At 39.4% G+C, this 24,061-nt stretch overlaps 1 protein-coding gene across 1 annotated transcript; it reads right to left on the minus strand.

Annotated features, from left to right (window-relative positions):
* Positions 1–277: 277 nt before the first annotated feature.
* ZNF500 (zinc finger protein 500) lies at positions 278–14,485 on the minus strand. The gene is made up of 7 exons (XM_007498735.3): positions 14,111–14,485; positions 12,158–12,658; positions 9,729–9,846; positions 9,011–9,102; positions 7,034–7,142; positions 4,419–4,532; positions 278–2,192 (listed from the first exon to the last, which is right to left on the minus strand). Exons 2-7 carry the CDS (start codon positions 12,557–12,559, stop codon positions 1,438–1,440), a joined length of 1,590 nt encoding a protein of 529 aa, XP_007498797.1. The 5' UTR covers positions 12,560–12,658; positions 14,111–14,485; the 3' UTR covers positions 278–1,437.
* Between the last annotated feature and the right edge of the window lie 9,576 nt (positions 14,486–24,061).

Here is a 24,061-nt window from a genome sequence, read left to right on the forward strand (position 1 = left end):
AGCTAAACTGGTCCTTAGACTCCATACACTTCATCACAAGGCCATACTAGAATTCTTCCCAATTTAGTAGGATCTGCCAGAGCTTGTGTGCTATTGTGCTATATAGCCTTCATGAATAGTGTGCTATATAGCACAAGATTGGCAACAAAACACACTATATAGTGTCTATATAGCCTTCATGAAGCCAAGGTCACCATCCATCTCACCACAGTGAGATATGAACACCTTCAAGGCCCATGAGAATCCCACTCTCCAAAAAATATACAGTACAAATAAGGACCAACAAAAGTATTGCTTTTATTAAAGGAATTGAGGGGCAAGAATTATGTGTACTTTACAGTCTTACTGTGGACCTAAGCTAGGTTTGCATAAAGGTAAGACTATCAAATATGAAAATACACATAGGGATTAGGCAATGGGAAGAATTGAAAGGGTAATAAGGCTGGATGATAAGTACATACTGTCAAAGAGAGGAATAGCTGCTTTGAGGGCTGGTACCTCTCTGGCAGGAACTGAGATCCACCAAGCTTCTTTAACTGTCATTGGGAAACCAGCTCTCAAATCTAAAGTTATTCTTCACTAATCCTCATGAGCCATTCACCATACTGTAGATACTAAATAGCTAGGAGAGGCACATAAACTTTATGAGCCTAGATTATAAGATAAAGAGTTTGCCTTGGAAGTTCCAAGGCTGGTACCTTTTTCATTTTGTAAAGACCCATTGGGGAGCAGCTCTGAAAAAACCTACATATTTGTGGATAAATCCACTTTAGGCTCTTAGATTCAACAGGAACAATTCATAAAAGAAACTTCTGAGCTTGCTAAAATGGTTGAGTAATCTGCTGGCATGTAAAAATGATCTCTCTTAGTTGTTTGTACATAAAAAATATCCCGCTACAGAACAGACATGGCCTAGCAAGATTGGCAACAAAACACATTTCTATAGAATAAATCCTACTTTCTCAATGATTTCCACTAGATCAGAGATATGTTCTCATGGCAAAAAGTACAATAGACCAAGATGAAAATGGTTGGCAAGAAAGGATCAAAATGTAGTGAGGCCTGAGGCACACAGTACATGGTACATGGAAATACCGGGAGTACTTCTGCAGCATTTTCCCAAATTGGAAATGTTCTTTCACCCTCACAAGGCTTCTTGGATATCTGTAACAGGATCAAACTGTGTTATGTAATAGTAACTATCACTTGAAAAGCTATGATGTGTTCAAGTCTAATCATTCTATAAGTTAATGGTTTCTAGTTCTGTAAAGTGAATGGCATAAATCTGCTCAAAACTGTAAAGTTCAAAATCCCGAAACAAACATCCTTCAAACAAGAGGAGAGTTGTATACTGGTTAAAATTCCCACCTTCCACCACCAAAAGGCTCCTGGTATCTGAAAAGCTGAGGTTCAGTGGCAGAAGAATCCAAACCGAAGTCAGTGAACATTATTCTCTCCTTCATGAATCTCCTGGTGTGTCACAAGCTGGTGTTTCCGTGTGAAGCTTTTCCCACACACCGCACATTTGTAGGGTCTCTCTCCCGTATGAGTTCTTTGGTGTTTATTAAGGTCGGTGCCCCGACGAAAGCTCTTCCCACAATTCTGGCACATGTAGGGTTTCTCACCAGTGTGGGTTCTTCGGTGTGCACTGAAATGAGAGCTATTGTTGAAGCTTTTCCCACACTCCCCACATTTATAGGGTCTCTCTCCAGTGTGAGTTCTTCGATGGATGACAAGGCTTGAACTCTGGCTGAAACACTTCCCACATTCATTGCATTTGTAAGGTTTCTCTCCAGTATGAATTCTCTGGTGAGTACTAAAATTGGAGCGGTCACTGAAGCCCTTTCCACATACGAGACACTTGTAGGGTTTTTCCCCTGTGTGGGTTCTCTGATGTTTAATCAGATGGGAACTTTTGTTAAAGCTTTTTCCACATTCGAGGCATTTGTAGGGTTTCTCAACTATACAGGCTCTTTGAAGACCTATATCCCTCTCCTGTACACAGGTTTGGCTTTCTCTCTCCAACGGTGGGTAGCCCTGATGCCATTCTGACCTAGTCACACAAGCCTGTCCCTGGTGGGCTGGCTGATGACCACACCCCTTGGACTTCCCTGCCTGAGTTCTATACAACTCCATTTCCATGGTGGAATCCTCCCTGGAATCTTCTTCATCCTCAATCTTGATCTCACATTCTGGAAAAAAGGAGAGAAAATGAAATCCCTGAACTAGAAGTTTATCAACCAATCAATCAATAAACATTTATTAAGTGTCTACTATGTGCAAGGGCAGGGGTTAAAAAAAAAAAAGCAAAGGATAGTCCCTGCCCTCAAAGAGCTTACAACCTAATGGGAACAACAACATGCAACAAATATATACAACGTTAGTTATTTGTACAATAAATGGGAAATAATTAACAGGGGGAAGACACTGGAATTAAGTGGAGTTAGGGAAGGTTTCCTGTAGGACCTGGGACTATAGTTGGAACTTAAAAGGAAAACTAGGGAAAAGTCAGTAGTTAGAAAAGAGGAGAAAGGGTGTTCCAAGCATGGGAGATAACCAGAAAGAATGTTAAGAGATGAGAAATGAAGTGTTTTATTAATGGAATAGCCAGGAGGCTAGAGTCGCTGGATCAAAGAGTACATGTCAAGAAGAAAGGTGTAAGAAAACTAGAAAGGTAGGCATGGGCTAGATGAAAGAAAGCAAGTATGACAAATTATACTTAGTTTGTAATTTTGTAATTTATAATTACAATTGAAAATTTGTAATGAGACTTTTAGGAATCAAAGAGGTTATCATTCCATTCTTTTAAAACACCTCTCCATATCTAGACTAAAGGAAAAAAGTATCAAAATAAAAACAAGTTTTAGGTAGGTAAAGGGTAGCAGTATCCTTCCTGCTATTTATTAATCACTTGTAAAATACCACTGAGTTCTCAGGACAATTCCTTCAATGGATCTCAGAAAACTAGGTCTCTTCCATTAAATGCACTATATATAGTAGGTATTCCCTACATACAGAATGACTGAGAAGTGGAATAAATCCTTCACTTGTGTTTTGAAATCTTCAACTAGAAAGGAACAGAATATACTTCTCAGCATGGGATTACCTAGTAAGTAATCTGCCATCAGACTCAAGGATGGTACTTTTCAACTCTCCCTCCCTTGTCCCAACATAAATTTTATGAGGCTAAATGTGAACCTGACTTTGATAACTATGAGTGATATGAAAATCTGGACTCAGTGAATTAATAAGATAAGGCAGAGGTTGGAGATTTTTTTCATTTTCATATTCATGGGATTCTCTGTATGGTCAGCAATTAAAAAGGACCAAGCTTTTAATTTGTTCTCCTTCCACTGAGTTGCAGATTTTAATCTTATAAACCACTGTTTCAAAGTAGAATGATTTCAAACTACATTTATTTTATTCTTACAACAATCATTTATAAATATCTACCAAATACAGTGTCCTTACCTACCTAAAGAATATACAAAAACAAGTAAGACATTGTTTGTGCCCTTCAGGAGTGTATAATCTAGAAGGGGTGATGAGACGTATACATAAATGGCAGAACACAAAGCTGTGCATAAGAGGAGTACAAAGTGCTGAGGTAAGATAAGAAAGTAATATAATGAGGTGGGGAAAGGTCATGAAGATTGGGGTCTTTTTAGCTGTGCTCTGAATGGGAGGGAGGCTATCAACAGGAAGAGATGGGGACATAATATAACTCAAGTACCTGAAGATTCATGTCATCAGGACTCACAGATTCACAGAACTTTATGGCAAAAACTTAATCTAAGAGGCTTTTTCAACTTGTTTTCCTACTAAAATTTGATTTTCTAATTATTGCCTCATAAGTTATCCTAATATGTTCAGATAATGAGAATACAAAATTTGGGGCACATGGCTTGAAGGAGAAAAGCTTCTTTTTAGCATTTTTAGTTTCCTATCTCCATTTAAAAGATAAATGCTTTCCCTGGTTACAGATTTCTTCCTAATATTTGGAAAGAATATTATCCTATTGTTCCATGCCTTTTACATAACATCCTGCACCCAGCAGATATTGAATAAATGCTTAATGACTGATTCTTTTATATTACATTTTCCCCCAATTATGTTACTAACAACCAGTGCTATTTCTTAGTATTTACTATTATTCATCTAGCCTAATCTCTTTTGGGAGCTATTTTCCCTTTTTAGCTCTTGAAGTATTTCATTTAACAAACCTGATTTATTACTTTCACTACTACATATCAAAACAGTAGCTTTTTCTTGTGCCTTAAAACTTTCCCAAATGATACTCATCGCTTCTTTGTCTCTCATTTTTCTCTTACCTTACATGAGGCAACATTTCATTCACAGAATCTTCAAAACCCAAACTTCCATGATAACTGAAAATCTATTGTTGCCGGTCTCCTCACCTGTGGGATTATCTCTTGGAACATCCCTCTCCTTAAAAGCTGGTACATTTGAGTTCCACAGTCCTTCCTTTCGTTCCATTTGGGCAATTAGATTTGGTTTCAGAGCAGGAAGCCCTGTTAATAAGGAAAGTCAGTGCTTAGTATGAGAAATAGGAGAAACTCTATTTATATATAGAAATCTGCCTCCAAATGAATGGGTAAATTCAGAGTCCAGAAATGTAGCATGTAATTTCCTCTTTGGAACCTTCTGGAATAGCCAAGGCCCCAAAATGGAAAAAATATATGATTAAATATTGGGTTTGGGAACTTCTACCATCTAACAGGATTCACAGGGCCCAAAGTGAATCCAGCAGTTAATGCTGAAAGTTTATACAAAAGAATTTACAACCTAGAGTAGAAGACTGGCTTAGCTAATATAAGAGGAAATGACAGACAGCCAACCATACACACATCAGATTAATTTTAGTTCATAAAAGGATGATATGAACAATCTGGTTATTTCAAAACAGAATGGATGTCTGTATAAACAGTTATATCAATAACTGATACTGATATTCCCAAGAGAAGGTAGGATTTTAAGTGCTTTTGATTGATAGAATGGAATTTGGTAAACTAGGAGATCCTAAGTACAGAGTTACATAAGAAAAGACTTGGGAGTGGGAATAGAAATGGATAAAGATGGAATTGAGTGTATTTTCTTCATGTCAGGTAATATAAAAATGAGAAATAGAGGACATTTAAGTTAAGTAGGTGAGGAACTTTCTTGTTTCCAAGGCAGATAGGTAGCACAGTGGATAGAGTGCTAGGTCTAGAATCAGGAGGACTTGGGTTCAAATCTGACCTTACATACTTCCTAGTTGTGTGATCCTGGACAAGTCATTCAACTCCATTTGCCTAGCCTGTACTACTCTTCTCTCTTAGAATTGAGTCTAAGACAGAAGGTAAGCTAGACAGCTAGGTGGTTCAGTGAACAGAATTAAGCCTGGAGATGGGAGTTCCTGGGTTTGAGTCTGGCCTCAGACATTCCTAGTTGTGTGACCCTGGCCTGTTTCACTTAACTCTCATTGCCTAGCCCTTATAGCTTTTCTTAATATCAATTCTAAGGCAGAAGATAAGGGTGTAAAAAAACAAACAAACCTTATTCCTGAAGCATATAATGCTTTCCTTTCTATAAGACTGACACTAGTGATGAGAAGAGAGTACAGTAGGAGCTTAGTATCTAATAACAGCCACGGATTCTAACCCAGTGATGGCAAACCTATGGCACAGGTGCCAAAGATGGCATGCAGAGTACTCTCTGGGCATTCAGCCACCCTCCCTCCACACCCAGAGTTCATTACTTGAAAGGCAAAGGGACTCAGGAAGAGCTGCTCCCCTCCCCCCTCCACCATGCCTGATGACATTTTTTCACATTCTTGTCCCTCTGCCCAACAGCCAATGGAAGCACACAGTGGGTAAGGGGGGTAGCTCATAGGCAGCAGTGCTGGAGGGGAGCAGAGCACTCGGGCCATTCCCCTCCCCCCTCTATATACTCCCTGAGGACATTCCTCACTTCACCTGCCCCTCCCCCAAGCAGCCCAATAGGTGCACTTCCTCCCTCTCCTGTGTGGGGTAAGGAGGGGTGGGACATATCCAGCATGGGGAGGGGGTGGCATGGTACTTGGGTGGGGGGTGGGTTGGGAGTAGGGCCCAGCACTCTCTCTCTAAAAGGTTTGCCATCACTGTTCTGATTTCCTCCTTATGACCAATAGTACATACTGTGAAACCGCCACATGAGACTAGAGAATTCAGTCTGTGGCTCTGGGACAAAACAAAGCAATTCCCTGGCTCACGTGGAAACCAGTCCAGAATGTGGACATCATGTCCTTAGGCAGTCAGCTGAAGCCTAGGGACCCCTTGCAACAGAGCACATAAGAAGTGACATAGAAGCTATCCCTACAGAGACATGGTTTGTGAGGCAAAATGGCTGAGGTCAGGCTCTAGAATAAGTAATGGCAGCCAGGTGCTGGCATACTCCTATTCTCCCTACTCCTGGGGGAGCCTGGCCAGCTCTGGAGCTCAGAAGTTCTGATGTGACGCCTGGCACCGATTGTGAACCCCCCTGAGCGTGGGCTTACCAGGCTCCCTGAAGAAGGTATGAGCTGGCGTGAATCAATCAGGGCACAGGTCAAAGCTTCTGTACTGATCAACAGTGGGATTAAGTCTGTGAGTGGCCACAGTACTTGTAGGCTGGTGAAGACAGACTCAAGCTCAAAAATTTTTTTTAAAGGAATGGAATTTTAATGAGGCATCTTATATGCCTCCTCTGTTATCTGGGACACTCAACTACTGCTTTGAATTGTTAGTTATCTTTTTATGTATATATCTTATCTCTGACTAATTAGACCAGGAACCTTTTATAACTCCTTCTAGCCCCATCACTAACGACAATGTCTTGCACATAATAAGTCCATTAAATGTTTATTGAACGACAGACACTGGGATAAAGTAGCAAAAAAAAAAAAGGGAGAATACATAAGAATGACAACTCTAGAAACAACAAAACTCAGGTATCATAGACCTCAGAGGTTTTAAACCAAAGGAAAAACAGGCTTCACTTGGCATAATTATATTACCATAATTCTCCTGCAGGACATTCTGGTAGTGTTCTCTCTGCTCTGGATTCAGGCGACCCCACTCCTCCTGAGAGAGATACATAGCCATGTCCTCAAATGTCACTGGCATCTGCAAAAATCACATAACTCCACTGAGTTACAGCTAATATAGCTACCTCCATGGAGTTCATTCTTAGTCCTGGTTTATAGTCAGCATCAATTACTCTCAAAATGATCTACAATCCTATCCCTAATTGCCCAAGAACTCCTTGGATCACTTAAAAAATAAACATTTAAAAAAATGTTTTGACTTTCAAATTCTTTCTCTCCTTCCCTGAGATGATAAGCAATCTTAGATATTACATGTGCAATCTTGTAAAACATTTTTCTACATCAATCATTTTATAGAAAAAAAGGAAGTGAAATACAGAATGTTTTTGGTTTGTAATCAGTTCTATTAGTTCTTTCTCTGGAGGCAAATGGCTTTTTCATCATGAATCTCTAAAATTATATTGAATTGCTGTTTTGATGAAAATAACTAGGTCATTTAGAGCTGTTCAAAAAACATTGCTGTTACTGTATACAATATTCTTCTGGTTCTGCTCCCTTCACTTTGCATCAGTTCATGTTACATCTTCCTGGTTTTTCCAAAATCATCCTGCTTGTCATTTCTTATAGCACAAAAGTATTCTATTACACTATAACTTCTTTAGCCATTCCCCAATTAATAGAAAACCCTTGAATTTCCAATTCTTTGCTGCAAAAAGAGCTGCTACAAATATTTTTGTACAAATAGGTTTCTCTTTTTAAAAATCTTTGGTAATCAGACATAGTAAGTAGTATTGCTGTATCAAGGGGTCCTGAGATCACTTTTGATTCTCCTACTTTATATATCCAAACTAATATACATCCCCAAACGTTGACCTTCATACTACCTGCTACTTCTTAGTCTTCTCCATCCTTGCATAAAAGCCAGATTTCATTCATCTCTTACCCAGACTCCTGGTCTCAAGATACCAGATTCTTTCATTCTCCTTTCCTTGTTGTTTCTCCCTTTTTCACCCTTTTCCATCAACGCCTTAGGCTTTTTTGCCAGTATATTCTCAGTCCTGTTGTCAGCTCTCACAGCAAAAGAAATTGCCACCTGGCTCTACAGCAAGGATTAACTAGCAAGACTTGGAGTGTGTAGGAAATATGGATAATCTGGGCAGAGTAGTGATACTTCCTTGTATCTAAGACAAAGTATGACTATGCTAGGATGCTGACAAACTGAGGCTTATTCCTTGATATGAAAAATGAGAAGGCAACACATAGGGGCAAGACTCAGAGACATATGAATACTTCGGTAGAACCTGAAATATTAAGAAAGAGCTTGACAAGTCAGATGATATATTTGAATGGACAAGAGGAAACTTAGCTGACTGTCCCTAATGTGGTGATGAGTGACTGCCAGGAGTTGCAGAGTGATAGAATAATGTAGTGAATTACTAAAAAACAATAAGAGACTAGAACTGATTGATTTTTAGAGATGTTGTAGGGAAAGATATTGGTGATAGGGAGATGCTTTAGGAAAGATGAAGATTGCAATTTGTAAATTAGATCTTTTATTTAAGTGAATAAAACCATAAAAAATTTTTTTTTGAATCTCACTTGCTAGGAAGACTCCTTTCAAGAATCAATCTTCCTTCATGAAACCTGGCCCATTGGCCCATAATTCTTGGCTACTCTTTTGAGCTAACTGAAACTAGTAAGACTCTCAGAGGCCAAGTAGAATCTTCTAATATCTTGTGCCTCAGTTCAAGTACATGTACTTGAGATTATTATTTGAATCCTGGATTATCAAAGATGATCTTTGCCTGGCTAACCCAGGACACCTTGAGACTCTTTTGGATCCAAGTTCCCAAGAAAAATTAACCACATAATACTTGTAAGTTTTAACAGCAGTGAAAACAGAGACGAGCTGGGTAGGGTGGAATGGAGTGAGGAAACACAATTCACCTGAGACCAGGCAGAGATGAATGCAGTTGCTGTTCCCTGATCTCTAGTGCTCTCTTCCCTGAAGAGTGCAGAAATCCGGGAAGTAGGTGAGCCTATGGAAGGAAAACAGTCATTAATTGACACCTATCTTGCTAATCTAGGTTGTCTTTTCTCATTACTGAGTTCACGATGTCTGCCCCAACCCTTCCTGAAATTTGTCCTAGCTACATGCTGTTCTGATGCCACATGCCAGGCCAAAGTGTTGGGCAGAATCACTAAATTCTTTGTTTTTTTAATGGATATTTTTACTTCACTAAATATTTCCCAATTACATTGTAAAAATGTATAGCATACATTAAAGAAAAATTTAAGAACTACTCACTTCTTACATCATAGTTAGTTCTATGCCTGCAATGATAGAATCAGATCTACAACTGTGGAAGAGCCCTCAGAGGCCACTTAATTCAACTTCTTCATAAATGAGGAAACTGAAGTCCAAGGAAAGTTACCTAACTTGCCCAAGGTCACAAAAGTCCTAAGTGTCAGAGGTAGGATGTGAACCAAGCTCCTCCAATTAGAACAAAGCTCTTTCCATTATAGTGCCTCTTGATTTTGTCCATTTCTCACTCAATCCAGATACATGTCCCGATTCCTCCCAGGCACCTTCTTTTCCCTTCCCTCCATATCAAACATATGCCATCATAACTCCTTTCCTTCCCAAAGAAGGGCAGCTTCTCACCTCTCTTTGGTCGCAATTGGGGATTCTTTTTAGATCTACGATTTGGCTGCTCCCGAGGTCCTAGGCAAGAGTTCTGTGTTCCCTCCTCTTGGGCCATCGCCTCATGTTGCACTGCTCCCTGGAATATCAAAGATTTCTGTGCTATTCTCTGGGGCACCATCTCTTCTTAGAACTCCTCCTTTCCTGGCAAAGAGACTGTAATCTGGGAACAGCCGACATCTCTTCTCTTGCTACAGAAGAATCTGGGAAATCCAGAACTAGATTCCCCAAGTTCCTCTTAAGTCCTTTACCACCTTACTCCTTCTCACCTTTCCCTAACCTCAAATTCAGTCTCTTCTTTTCCCTCTACTCATTATACTCTGGTTTGTTTTTTTCCTGAATTATAATCTTTTGCTTTTTTCATTTCCATCTGTGCCCAATCATATTCTCTACTCTCTGAGACTGCTAGAATCTCTTATTCTCCTGATGCTTCCTAGTTTATTTCTTAGAGATGAGTAGAATTTACATGGTACATAATTTACCAGATGCAGAAACAATCAAATAACTCTTCTAAGGTAAAAGGTGAGATGAATCAGATAACGCCAGCATTCCCTGGTCCTGCCCTTCTCTTTCCGTAGGTACTGTTAAATTGATGCTCTTGAAATACCTACCTCAGGGCAGATTTGTGGGAAAAAGACACAGAATGTTATGAGAGTACTGAGAGGAACATTCTTCTTCTTCTTTTTTTAAACCTTTACCTTCCATCTTAGCTTCAATACTATGTACTGGTTCTAAGGTTGGCAATGGGGGTTAAGTGACTTGACCAAGGTCAAATAGCTAGGAAGTATCTGAGGTCAAATATGAACCTATGCCCTCCTGGCTCTATCCACTGAGCCACCTGGCTGCTCCTGACAGGTACATTCTTACTTTAACTACTATATTCTTTCTATGAACTATTCCTTTCTCACTGTTAGACACAAGTCATGAGGTAGAAAGATAATGAATCTGACCCAACATCATATTTCCAAAGCTTTTATGAAAGTAATTCACATTCTTTTGGAACTGTACCACTCTCTTTTTGCATGATTCTGTGATACCATCTCCCTTTCTGTTAGAAAGACTATAAGGTGTCTGTTTATATACCTTATCTCACACACACACACACACATACATATATGTGTATATATATATATGTTTCATCCCAAGAGATTTTTTAGCAAACACCCAAACCATGTTGCCACAAAGTATATTTCCCAAAAATAGTTCTGCAAAACTACCTAATTACAATTGACAGTAATGACACGTTCCAGTCTTGAAATTTACCAATTTAATAGAAAGGATAAATGTGCTTTAATTTTGACAATTTGGTACTAGCACTATCTTGTCATATACTTATTTTCAAAATGAGAACTTAAGAATTTTGCAAAATCCCTTTAATTATGAAATCTCCATGAAACTTGCAGGTTGGAAGTAATTTTCTTAGATTTCATCAGCTTTAACATTTTTGGGTTACCACTGTCTACTGCTTATATTCACTAATGGCATGTCTGGTTCTACTCTTCTCTGTTCTGTGATACAATAACCATTAGGAAGGTTTGGTGAGTGGTTTCTCTTTTAAAAATCTGGATACTATACCATTTGGTACTGATATTTCTTCATTGTCTATACGACCTTTTATCAAGATGTAATCAAATTTATTTTTGCTTTGGCTTTGTCTGATATCATGATTGCAACTCCTGCCTTCTTTGTCTCAGTTGCAGCCCAATAGATTCTACCCCAGCCTCTTACCTTTACCCTGTGTGTGTCTACCTGCCTCATATGTGTTTCTTGTAAACGACATATGGTAGGATTCTGGTTTTTAATCCATTTCAGTTTTATGGGTGAGTTCATCTCATTTACAGTCACAATTATGATTACCATCTGTATATTCCCCTTCATCTTGTTTTCCTTAGTGAGTGATTAGAAAAGATAATACTTGAGTATCAGACAAGAAAGACATAGAGTAGTGTTTTTCCCAAAAATAAAGCACACTACTAACTGAATAATAAAATCAATGATAGTCAAATTTGCTTGATTAATATAAACTAACTTTACAGTCAACTTTTCAGGAATGCATCTGTTCTATTAAGCAAGGAATGCCAGCATATAATATTATCAAGGGGAAAACAATGGTCAGTTCTGGGGGGAAAAGGGAAACAAGTCAAACAACAATACAGGTTACAAAAGGCACTATGGAAGGATATAAAAGAAAAAGAGCCCATTTACTAACTCCATGGAAGTTATTGCTTGAAAATAAAACAAAAGAATCAGAATAGAACCAAACCAGTAAGACCTTAGCAGACAGTTCATGCTTAAGAACTATATGGGAGAAAAAATGGAATGGGTCACATCTCTTGTTCAATGAATATTCATTAGCACAACCCCACTCAGAACTAAAATCTCTTCCTCACCCATTGTCTCTGTTTCTTGGGCTCTCTCTGCAAACCCTCGACCAGAACCACTGCCTCCTCACCACTTTCTGGATGTTGTTCTCGCACCCAAGTCTGAATCTCCCCTGGTAATACTGTCAGGAACTGCTCCAGCACCAAAAGCTCCAGGATCTGCTCCTTTGTACGCATCTCTGGCCTCAGCCATCTACAGCAGAGCTCCCAGAGACGACTGAGGGCCTCCCGAGGCCCAGCCACCTCCTGATAGCAGAAAAGCCTAAAGAGCTGCCGGAAGGTCTCAGGACTGGGATCGTTCCTTTGAGAAGGAGGTTCCTCTTCCCAAGGGAAATCTTCTTCTACCTTCACAATAAGGATCTCTTCCTGCTCCAGTGGAGACTGCACCTTAAGCCCAAGAGCCGTAGCCATTTTCCTGAATGAAACCAACTCCTGCACAGGGCTCTAAAGATCAGATTTGTCTGGGAATGGCAGGACCCTTGTAAAAGGAACTTCCTTCCCTTTGGGGCTCTGAAAAAGAAGTAACAAAATCTGTGAAATCACAGGCATAGTCCTTGTTCCTATCCTTATTCTGCTCAGCTCTATAACCATGGAATAGACACTTCACTGAGGCCCAGAGAAACTTTCTCATCAGCAAAATAAGATTGTATTTGATAATATATGTATAAACCAGATCAAATTGCCTGCCTGCACCCAGAGGAGGAAGAAAAGGGAGGTAGGGAGAGAAGTTCCATCATATAACTTGGGAAAACTTATGTGGAAATGGTTAAAAAAAAAAAGTAATAAAGAAATAAGAAGCTAGCCACCAAAAAAAAAAGGTTGTATTAGATGATATAGTGGAAAGAGCACAGGAGTCAAAGGGCCCAAGTTCAAAATCTACTTCTAATACTACCTGTATGACCCTGGGCAAATCACTTCAACTTCATAGGCATCTGTTTCCTCATTTATAAAATGAAGAGGTCCAACTAGTTTAGAAGTTCTTAACCTGAAGCCCATGGGAAGATTAGGGGTCATAGACTTGGATGGGGAGAAACCTGAAATTGGGCATTTCCTTCAATTATTTAAAAAACATTCTAAAAAGGGACCCATAAGCTTCACCAGACTGACAAAGAAGGGGAAAAGGAGGGAATAAGCATTTCTTAAGCACCAATTATATATGACACTGTAATAACAATACTAATAGCTAAATTTATTACTATGTGCCAGGCACTGTGTTAAGCCCTTTATAATTATTATTTCACGTTGGAGCCAGCTGTCATTAACTCCATTGTACAGTTGAGGAAACCAAGGCAGAGATAAGTGCCTTGCCCAGGGTCCCAGATAGTATGTGCCTGGACCTGGATTTGAACCAGACTCCAAACCTAGTGCTCTCTCCACTATACCATATAGCTGCCCTATCTACTATAACTTACTACTTTTCATGATATTGTGCCATAGGAAACTGAAGCAAATAGCCCTGGGGCATACGGTTACTAGGTGTCTGAAACTGCATTTGAACTCAGATTTTCCTCACGCCAGGTTTAATGCTTTTTCCACTGCTTTCATATGAGTGGCTATACCATAGGAAACTGAGACACACAGAGAGGTTAAGTGACTTGGCCTGGGTCATACTGTCGAATTTGAACTCGGGTCTTCCTGGCTTCAGGACAACGGCTCTATCTACACCACCACCAGCTGCCCTCAGTCTTCTCTTCTTTGAGATGGGCAGCTAGGAATTTATTATCAAATAAGGCATTTGATACATGCCAACTATAATAATCATCCTTCCCTAGGTTGTGTGAGGTTTTTATCTCCCTCTTCCCCTTCCTCACTCATCCCCCAACTCCAGTTCCCACTCCCACTCGTACTCCTACTCCTCTCCACTTCCCAGGGAAAAGGTCAGAGCTAGGCTCCGAAGGAGACACCTCGGCCCAGAGTCCAGGGTGCAGGACGAAGGATCGGTCCTCCCCCTCCCCCACTCACCGCTCGGGTAGCGCCCGCCCGGGGCGAGGGCAGAAGGGAGGGAGGCTCGGGCCGCGGCCTCGGGGCGGGGCGGGGAGGGGCGGGAGGCTGAGGTGAAGGGCTGAGCTCGCTGGCCCGAAGGCAGCCGGAGTCAGAGCGAGAGAGCGCGTGCAGCCACGACTTGACCCGCCCCGCTCTTCCGGCCGCCCGCCCCTCGGAGAAAGAGCCACGCCCCTGAGCCCCAGCCTGCCCGACTGCGGTTCGGCCCGCAATGGCCTGTCCCAGCTTCCGTTGGGCCCCGAACGGGCCGAACTATAGGGTTGTGATTGATTGGTTTGACCAGAATGTCAAGGGTAGAGAATAGTAGTGGGGGAGGCAGGGGCGGGGGCGAAACGACTCAGTCTGGCGCGGAGCATTCTGGATAATGTGGTTCTCTTTTGGAGCTAACACGCCCCTTCCCGCCTCCTGACGGGGCGCGCACGTTCCTCTGCTGGCTCTCTTCCCGCCAGCTCCAGTTGGAAAAATACTGGCATTTTTTCGATGTTTGCCTTTTTTTAAAAATTATATTGTATTGTACAAATTATACAATTAGGTGCTCGTTTATCCTGAAATATTGTCGTTCGTTACAAATATCAAATAACAAAACAGACGAATCAATCAATAAGCAAATATTTATTAAACACCTTCTATGTGCCCAGGCACCGTGCTGAGCCAAAGGAATACAAGGACAAAGAATGAAACAATCTCTACACCCCAGGAGCTTACATTCTATTGAAGTACACACCAAAATATATGCAGCATTCTATTATAACAAAATTATATGCACAAAATATGTATACATTCTACAGGAGTCTCTGTACACATCAAAAATATATTCAGCAAAAATATAAAGCTAATAAATACATATACAAAAGCAGGTAAGTGACACAGTGTATAGAGAAGTAGGCCTGGAAAGGAGAGGTCCTGAGTTCAAATTTGACTTCAGATTCTCCCTACCTGTGTGAACTGAACAAGTCACTTAACTCCCATTCCCTAACCCTTGCCTTTTGCCTTAGAATCTATACTAAATATTGATTACAAAGCAGAAGAGTAGTAAAAAGCTAGGCAATTGGGACTTGGCTAGAATCAAACAACCAGAAAAATACTTATCTGAAGTCAAATTTGAATCCAGGTCCTCCTGACTCCAGGTGTGTTGCTCTTTCTACTAAGACACTTAGATGTCTCAGCATGCCTCAAAATGTCTCCAAAGAGCAGGACCCTTCTGGAACTCTAGTTCATCACCCCAAAATCTGGGAGAAAATCTCTTAAAACTTCGGTTTGAGTCATGCCTAGAATATCCCTAAAGGAACTAACTGGATTCCTTCTGGAAAAACACTCAGTATACAAAGTAGATTAGGTATAGTTCAGCTGTTTATTTCCTATGTCACACAAAAAAGAATGCTTAAAACACCAAAGACCCATAAGTGTGTACTGACAATACTTGAGACATAAAAGAGTAACCCACAATTTCTTTTATATGATGACCTCAGGATATCTATATTTAAAACATCAAAATAGGAATTATTTGTGAGAATGGTGAACAGATATTTCACCTTGACCTCCCCGTGGGTCAGCTATCCAAGGATCAATTTGTCAACAGGTTAATTACCTGAAAGATGGTCACTAGATGATGAAAATTTTAAGCATGGCAAAAACAAACAAAAACCCCCCAAACTTTTATCTCCCTCTAATCTATTTAGTTCCCTCCCACTGATGGTAGTAGAACTAGGGAGATTTGCTAAGAAACATACTTTTTAGACATTTATAAACACTAATTTTAGACATTTATAAATGATAATAATAAATATTAGATAGTTATAAACACAAATATAAACATTATGAACAAATTTGAACTCAGGATCCCCATTTCCATGTACTCTATGTACTGAAGCACCTAGCTGCCCCTATATCACATATAAATATTATAAACATATCTAAATAGGAGATCTTTATCCAGTGATCAAGAAATTAACATTCTATTTGAAGAAATGAAACATATCACTATTGCTATTCTTGTGAGAAACAAAAACAGAAGACAAAATGAAATTGCGATGAAACAGAAGGGTGATTCATGGGCTTTTATTTGAGTGTTGTTTGAGCGGTTGTTCTCAATAAAGAACCTATTTCCTGACATCCCTAGTTATCTCATCCTGCTGTGTTCACATGAGCATAAGAAAAAAGATTGCTGTGAAGTTAACTGTAGTTATGTGCCAAGATCTGGTGGAGAACAAAGAGAAAGTCTATAAAAAGTTTAACAAGCACATCCAAATAAAGTCAATATGTACTTTGATTTTTGGTGACTTCAGAACAAAAGTAGGGTCTGGGGAAGATGGTGAAAAATATGTTGGAAAATGTGATTCATGTTTGAGGAAAGAAAGAGGCCAAAAGCAAAGGCTCATAGACAAATCAGAAGCCTCATACCAATATATAATTAAGACTTTCTTCCAGAGTAAAATTGGAAAATGGGGAGTACTGTGAGCATTGAACATGGCAAAAAATGCCCTGCCTCTCCCACTAGTAGTTTTCTCTTTCTCTCAGATTACCTTTCATTTCTTCTTCTCTCTCTCTTTCTCTCTCTCTGTATGTGTATAGATATAGATACATGTATATGTATCGTACATAGAGATATATGCATACTTTTTATATATATAATATGTTGTGGGGTACAGATGTGTACCCCTGGGGTTTGGGAAGGGTACCTTTTGCAAGAATGCAAGACTCCAAACTTAACTTAAAAGTAAAGAGAGATTTATTAGTAATGTTGCATTTTTGGTAAGCAAGACAGCATGAGTGGAGCAATCTGGGAGGTTGCTCCCCCAGTGCCTCAGTTCTGGGGTTTTTATATTTAATGAAGACTTGACTCTGGGGCAAGGGGTTGGGGAGGAGTTTTCCCTGAAGGCATGGGGGTGGTTCTCATGATTTGGATCAATGGGACAATCAAAGAAGGATAATCCTCTCAAGGTCAGATGTTTTGGGTTGGGAGTCAAAGGGTGAAAGGGAGCAAAAGAATTTCCCTGATAATAGTTTGTCTGAGTTTCTGGGGGTACAATGCTGGTGACATAATATATATGTAGTAGGGCCCTAGAGTTAATACTTCCATTTATTTGTTTATTTTAGAAACCTTGATTCATTTGGAATTATGCCCAATGGGTTTCAAAAGAATGCATTCCTTTTGATCCAGCAATAAATACCACCACTAGGTCTGTATCCTGAAGAGATAAAAAAAAAGGAGGGGACCAACTTGTTTGTACAAAAATATTTATAGTTGACAGCAACATGGAAATGGGTTTGAATGGGTTTGAATCAAGAACACATGTGATACCCAGTGGAATTGCGCATGGGCTATGGGAGAGGTGGTGGGAGGGAGGGGAGGGAAGAAAAGAAAATGATCTTTGTTTCTAATGAATAATGTTTGGAAATGACCAAATAAAAATTAAAAAATAGATATTTATAGTTGAGCTTTTTGTGGTGGCAAAAAATTGGAAAATGAGGATATGCCCTTTGATTGGGGAATGGCTGAACAAATTGTGGTATCTAATGGTGATAGAATACTATTGTGCTAAAAGGAATGATGAACAGGATGATTTCAGAAAGAGATGGAAAGACCTCCATGAATTGATACAGAGTGAAATAAGCAGAACTAGGAGAACATTGTACACAGAAATGGACACGTTGTGGAATGATCAAATGTGATTGAATTTGCTAACAGCAGCAATGAAATGATCCAGGACAATCCTGAGGGACTTATGAAAAGGGATGCTCTCTATATCTAGAGAAAGAACTGTGGGAGTATAAACACAGAAGAAAAAAATATGATTTATCACTTGTTTATTTGGGTATTTGAATTGGGGTTTTGGTTTTAAAAGATTATTACAAAAATGAATAATATGGAAAGAGATTTTGAGTGATAATACATGTAAAACCCAGTGGAATTGCTTGCCAACTCTGGGAGCAGGGAAGGAGGCAGCATGAATCATGTAACTGTGAAAAACATTTTTAAATTAAAAAAAAAAAAACCCTTACCTCCTGTAAAGGGTGAATATTATGGTTGAGACTGAAAAAAATCTAAATTTAAATGGTTGCCAAGGAAAATCCCAAATAATAAAATACCCAAGTCAGCTGCCAAATATTTATGGTGTTTTAATTACAACAGGAGGAAGAAAATATTAGAGGGAGGGAAGAGAGAGAGAGAGAAGGAAAAAGGGAGAGAAGGAAAGAAGTTTAACTCAGAACCACTCTGGCTCGGGCTGAGCCAAAGTGAGCATTAAGGCCTTGGAGAGCCAAGGTAGGGAAAGGGGTCAGCCCTTATCACTCACATGACCAGTCTGAAGGAAAACAGTCTGAGGGGCTCTCCAACCTCAGGCTCCAGGATCCAATTGAACTCTAGCCCTCCTCACAGGAAGTCCCGAGAACTCCAGAGGCTGTTCTCTACCTCACTTCCTGTATCTCACATGTGCCAATGGTGGCTCAAGCTTGACTTAGAAGTGTTCAGAGGTCTGTTCTTTTTTGCACATGTTGAAGGCCTGTTGAAGGCCATATTCTCAAATAATTAAATTTTGAGTTTGCTGCAGCCCTTCCTAATCTTGTTTCACTGAGTAGGGTGGAGAATGTAGTTTCCAAGACCTGATTCTGTTATTCCAAGTAACTCTATTGTTATTGATCAGGAAATAGCTAAATCTGATCTTCTAAAGAATGGTCTGAATAGGGTGGAGTAGTTTTGAAATTCACGCTCCTGTCTTAGGATCAATACTGAGAATCAGTTCCAAGACAGAAGAGCAAAAAGAGCTAGGGAACTGGGGTTAAGTGACTTGCCCAGGGTCACCCAGATAGGAATGAAGTGTCTGAGGAATCTAGCTGCCCCTAAGGGGAATACTTTCTAAGACCTACCCTGGCTGGGTGAAGCCTAGGATAGAAATGAACACATGTTGATCCCATTATTGTTGTTTGTCCTTCATTTTGAAAAGGACCAAAGCAAAAAAATGTTCTAAATCTCTTATAATCAGAGAAATGCAAATCAAGACAACTCTAAAGTGTCACTTCACACCTAGCAGATTGGCTAACATGACAGCAAAGGAAAGTAATGAATGCTGGAGGGGATGTGGCAAAGTTGGGACATAAATGCATTGCTGATGGAGTTGTGAATTGATCCAACCATTCTGGAGGGCAATTTAGAACTATGCCAAAAGGGCACTAAAAGACTGTCTGCTCTTTGATCCAGCCATAGCACTGCTGGATTTTTACCCTGTAAAAATTAAATTTGGTCTCTACTGATAAAAGTATTATATTTTATGAGGTTTATTAAAGATTATTAGAAATCAAAGATACAAATTAATAAGTCACGTGCCTAGGGCTGATTAGCCCATTCACAGGCTAATTACTACATGTTGCAATGTTCAAGTTGAGGAAGAGAGAGGCCGAAGTAGGCATTGCAGTCAGATTAAATACAAATTGTGTTCTCGCTGAGGTAGGGACTCAGGTGAGATTATAGGGAATTCTGGGAAGTATCAAGGACTTCTGGGGATTGAAGGCTGGGGTTCAAATCTCCATTTTTACATTCCCCCTTTGATCATTATTGGGAAACCGTTTTCCCCTAAAGGATCATGAAAACATAATCAACTTAAAGATTACAATAATTTGAGGATAAGAGGAAAAAAGAAGAAAACCAATAATTGCTAGATGCATTGACAAAAAACCAGTTGGGGGCAGTCCCCTTTGGCATGAAAACATACATACAAATAAATGTTCAATCAACCACACCCAAAGTTCATTCTTAATCTTCTCGTGCAGCTTGGGGTCTGGAGGCATATTCATGGTGTCTTCTCCAAACAGTTCAGTTTCTGGATTCAGAGAGGTAGCATGTTTAAAAAGGAATTTTAACTTTGCAATTTAAAATAATAATATTTTTACATTTCCTCCTTGAAGAGGGTGATTGAAAAACACAGGGATCATTTAGGGATGCATGGCTGAGTTATGAGGTATATTAATCAATTGGTAAGAGAAATTAAAAAGACATCAGAAAAATCCAAATAAAAAAAGATAATTTCTGGATGACTATCAAAGTCTTATGTGTAAAAAGTCTAAGTAAAGGAAAAATAAATCTATAACAGGTCCTTGAATCAGGACCCAATTAAAATGATATAAGCAAGTAAGCATTTACCCAATCAGTAGCCAGGAATACAGAAAGTTGCCACACTAGAAAAGAGAGAAAAGGGACTAGATTATAGGTGCCAGGTAGGAGCCAAGTTTGAGATACTCATCTGTAAGTATTTTCAGAATGTAGATACAAGGAAGGCCTACATCTTAACATATGTTAAGCATCACAACCTTGAATCTTCACACTAGGTTCAAGTCCTTTGTATTGGCTTAGAAGTGCATCAATCCTTCCTGGATTGGTTTCTTTGGCTCTGTGCAATGGCTCTTTTGTATATCTTGTCCTGGAATCAGACAGAATCATTAAGCAAAGTCCCATAATTTTTTTAAAACAATTAGTGGCATCATTTTTATAGTCTCAAGCATTTAGGGCATGCATTGACATTATAGCAAATGTATTTTAAACTTATATTACTGCTAAATCAAAAAAGTTAAAAAAAATCTTAATACTTTTGACATGTGCTTCAAATATAAAAAGGAGAGAAAAAAACTGAAACAGTATATTGCACATGCAAGAAAAAAATAATAATAAAAGAGTTTTAAAATTCAAAAATATAGCTTATAATCATTGACACACTGTGTCAGCTAAGAAAATATAGAATACAAGGCTTTCTCACCAAAAATGAGATCCATTTCCCCTTCATATCTGGTCATGATCCACTGTGAGTACAAGCAAATGAATTTCACAAGGTAACAGTTTTTTAAAAAATAAAGAACAGTAGTACAAATATGTAGATATGAATATCCCCAAAATTCTCAATAGCCCAATTAATTACAATAGCAAACAAACTCACTATCATTCTTTACATGAGCCTGCTGTATGACATTTAAGGAAATGGATACTTGTCACAAGATTTTCAGGTGTAGCAATGTTTCAACCTTGGCAAACATATTTTTAAACAAAGTAAAACTCATTTTGGGTCTAGAACATCATCAAGAAATCTAGATATCATTACAAAATGTGGCAGAGGAGTCTAGGAAAAACCCAAACCACTGTACTGTTGATGTTGGGTAAAGTAGGCTGAAGAGTTATAAATGAGAGATGCTCCTCTTTTGGGAATGCTCCAGGGGTACTATATGCCCTGGGATTAACTTCCCAACTCCTTGGTATGAGACTGTGATGTCCCATCTGTTCACATTGTTATAAATGTGGGAGGTGGGGATTAAAATTGTATTTCACTTCAGCTACTAAAATGGACCTTACCTCCTGTTAGGGGCAGGCAAAATGACCAGAGTTGTTGGGAAAAAATCTTAAAATCATGTCTAAAAGACCCCTTTAAATCAATTTGAGATATTTAGCTCATTAAATTGTCCAAAGGTTGTTATACAATTGTAGCAATGTTCTGATGGAGTCCATCTATCCTCTATGTGACAATTTACAAAGTCAAAACAGAAAAAGGCTGTTTTTATATATGGGATTATTCAATAATATTTTTTCAGTGTAGTTATAGGGAAAAAACAACAGAATATAACAGTAGTTAAAAACCAGTACATTAAAATGATTCAGTGTAACAGGATAGTATTGAATGCACTAATATATGAACTTAAAACCAACAAAATTAAATCTTAAACAAAACAATCAGCAAAATTCAATAAAATACAGAGATTTTTCTAAAACATTGGAGTCTGAAAAGTCTTAAAAATATAATCTCCATTCTCTTTAAAGTTCCTTGGGTTTTTATCCATTTAGACGCCTATTGTCAGAAGGCAGAAGATTGGTAAGGGATAGGTAATGGGGGTTAAATGACCTGCCCAGGGCCACACTGCCAGGAAGTTTCTGAGTCCAGATTAGAACCCAGGACCTCCCATCTCTAGGCCTGGCTTTTAATCCACTGAGCCACTGAGCTTCTCCCCCATAGTGAGGGTGGATTTTAGGAATCTTAAATTGGGCCAAAGAATTGCAGGGAGTTGAAATTCTCTCCTGACTCTCTGAGAGAATTACAGGGAGTAAATTTTAAAGATTCCTCAGGTACTTCCAATGATAAGGAACCATCTGGGGAGATAAATAAAAGGACCAGCGCACTCAAAAGATATCCTTTTAAAGCCATGCTTGTAAGTTCCTGTTTGGAAAAGTCTTCCATCTCTTTGTTCTTCCCCACTGTGGTCCCCTGTCCCCTGCCCCCTGCCACGTAGAGGCTAAGGAAAGAACACCCCATTTTTGCCAGCTGGTTTTTGATCCTGAAGAAATTGGGGCATCTACCAGCAAGGCCTGGGACGATCTGGCTCAGAGGCTGGAGATCATCTGGGCTGGGTCTGGGTGGGTCAGGATCAGGAAAGCTATCTGGGTTCAGATTTCAGGAGTGCAGAAATAGGCAGCAGGATCCAGGCCGGGCCAGGCCAGGCAGGGCGGGCAGGGCTAGGACCAGGTGAGCGATACTGAATCAAGAAAGTCTTAAGCAGATGGATACAGGCAGATGAGCTGATCAAGAGGCTTTTCTGAAAAGACTTGGAGAAACGTGGCTTAAGAGAAATTTATCTAGGCTATCTTTTTTTTTTTTAATTTGAGAGATTTTCTCTCATCCCTTCATCGTCACCAGACTGTAAAAGTTAAATTTAGTCTCTACTGATAAAAAATATTATATTTTATGAGGTTTATTAGAGATTATTAGAAATCAAAGATACAAATTAATAAGCCATGTGCCTAGGGCTGATTAGTCCATTCACAGGCTAATTACTACATGTTGCAATGTTCAAGTTGAGGAAGAGAGAGGCCGAAGTAAGTGTTGTAGCAAGATTAAATACAAATTGTGTTCTTTCCCAGGTGGGGACTCAGGTGAGATTATAGGGAATTCTGGGGAGTACCAAGGACTTCTAGGGATTGAAGTCTGGGGTTCAAATCTCCATTTTTACAACCCCAAAGAGATAATAAGGAAAAAGACTTGTACAAGAATAGTCATAGTTGTGCAGTTTGTGGTGTCAAAAAATTGGAAAATGAGGGGATGCCCTTCAATTGGGGAATGGCTGAACAAATTGTGGTATATGTTGGTGATGGAATACTATTGTGCTCAAAGGAATAACGAACTGGAAGAATTCCATGTGAACTGAAACTACCGCCAGGAATTGATGCAGAGTGAAAGGAGCAGAACCAGGAGAACACTATACACAGAGACTGATGCACTGTGGTAAATTCAAATGCAATGGACTTCTCTACTAGTAGCAATGCAATGTTCCAGAACATTTGTAGGGACATATGAGAAAGAACACTATCCATATCAAGAGGAAGAATTATGGGAAAAGAAACACAGAAGAAAAACACATATGATCACATGGGTCAGTGGGGCTATGACTGGGAAAGTGGACTCTAAAAGATCACCCTAGTGCAAATACTAATAATAAGGAAATGGGTCTTGATCAATGGCAGATGTTAAACCCAGAAGAATTGTGTGTCATACATGGGAGGGGGTGGGGGAAGGGGAAGAAAGGAACATGAGTCTTGTAACCATGTAAAATTATTCTAAATCATCTAATTAAATAAAATTTTAAATTTTAAAAAAGAAAAGAAAAGGACCAATGCATCAGCAGTTGTAGTCTTGATTTGTTCACGAGTTAGATTTAGGTGAGGCAGAGTTGCACAAAGTGGTTGGCCTCACTCTATTCCAGAGTCATGGAAAGTCTAGTGGCAAGACTGGATGACTGGTAGTGATCCAGGATGTAGTGGATGGCCCCGTGGTGTGTACTTGATGTCTGACCAAGTTCTAGATGCTCCCCAGTGCCATTTCAGCCTTTTCCTGATGATTGGAACAAATCATTCTCTTCTACCCATGGTATGAGAAGTCTTCAAGG

Source organism: Monodelphis domestica, chromosome 7, assembly GCF_027887165.1.
Source record: "Monodelphis domestica isolate mMonDom1 chromosome 7, mMonDom1.pri, whole genome shotgun sequence".
In the NCBI taxonomy this organism is placed as follows: Eukaryota; Metazoa; Chordata; class Mammalia; order Didelphimorphia; family Didelphidae; genus Monodelphis; species Monodelphis domestica.

Excerpts from the sequence above, each read along its gene's own strand:
- ZNF500 (XM_007498735.3), bottom strand. The coding sequence starts at position 12,559 with ATGGCTACGGCTCTTGGGCTTAAGGTGCAGTCTCCACTGGAGCAGGAA. Across the intron at positions 9,847-12,157 it reads CCAAGAAACAGAGACAATGG|GGAGCAGTGCAACATGAGGC; the intron begins GTGAGGAAGAGA and ends TTGATATTCCAG. Across the intron at positions 2,193-4,418 it reads TCCAAGAGATAATCCCACAG|AATGTGAGATCAAGATTGAG; the intron begins GTGAGGAGACCG and ends CCTTTTTTCCAG.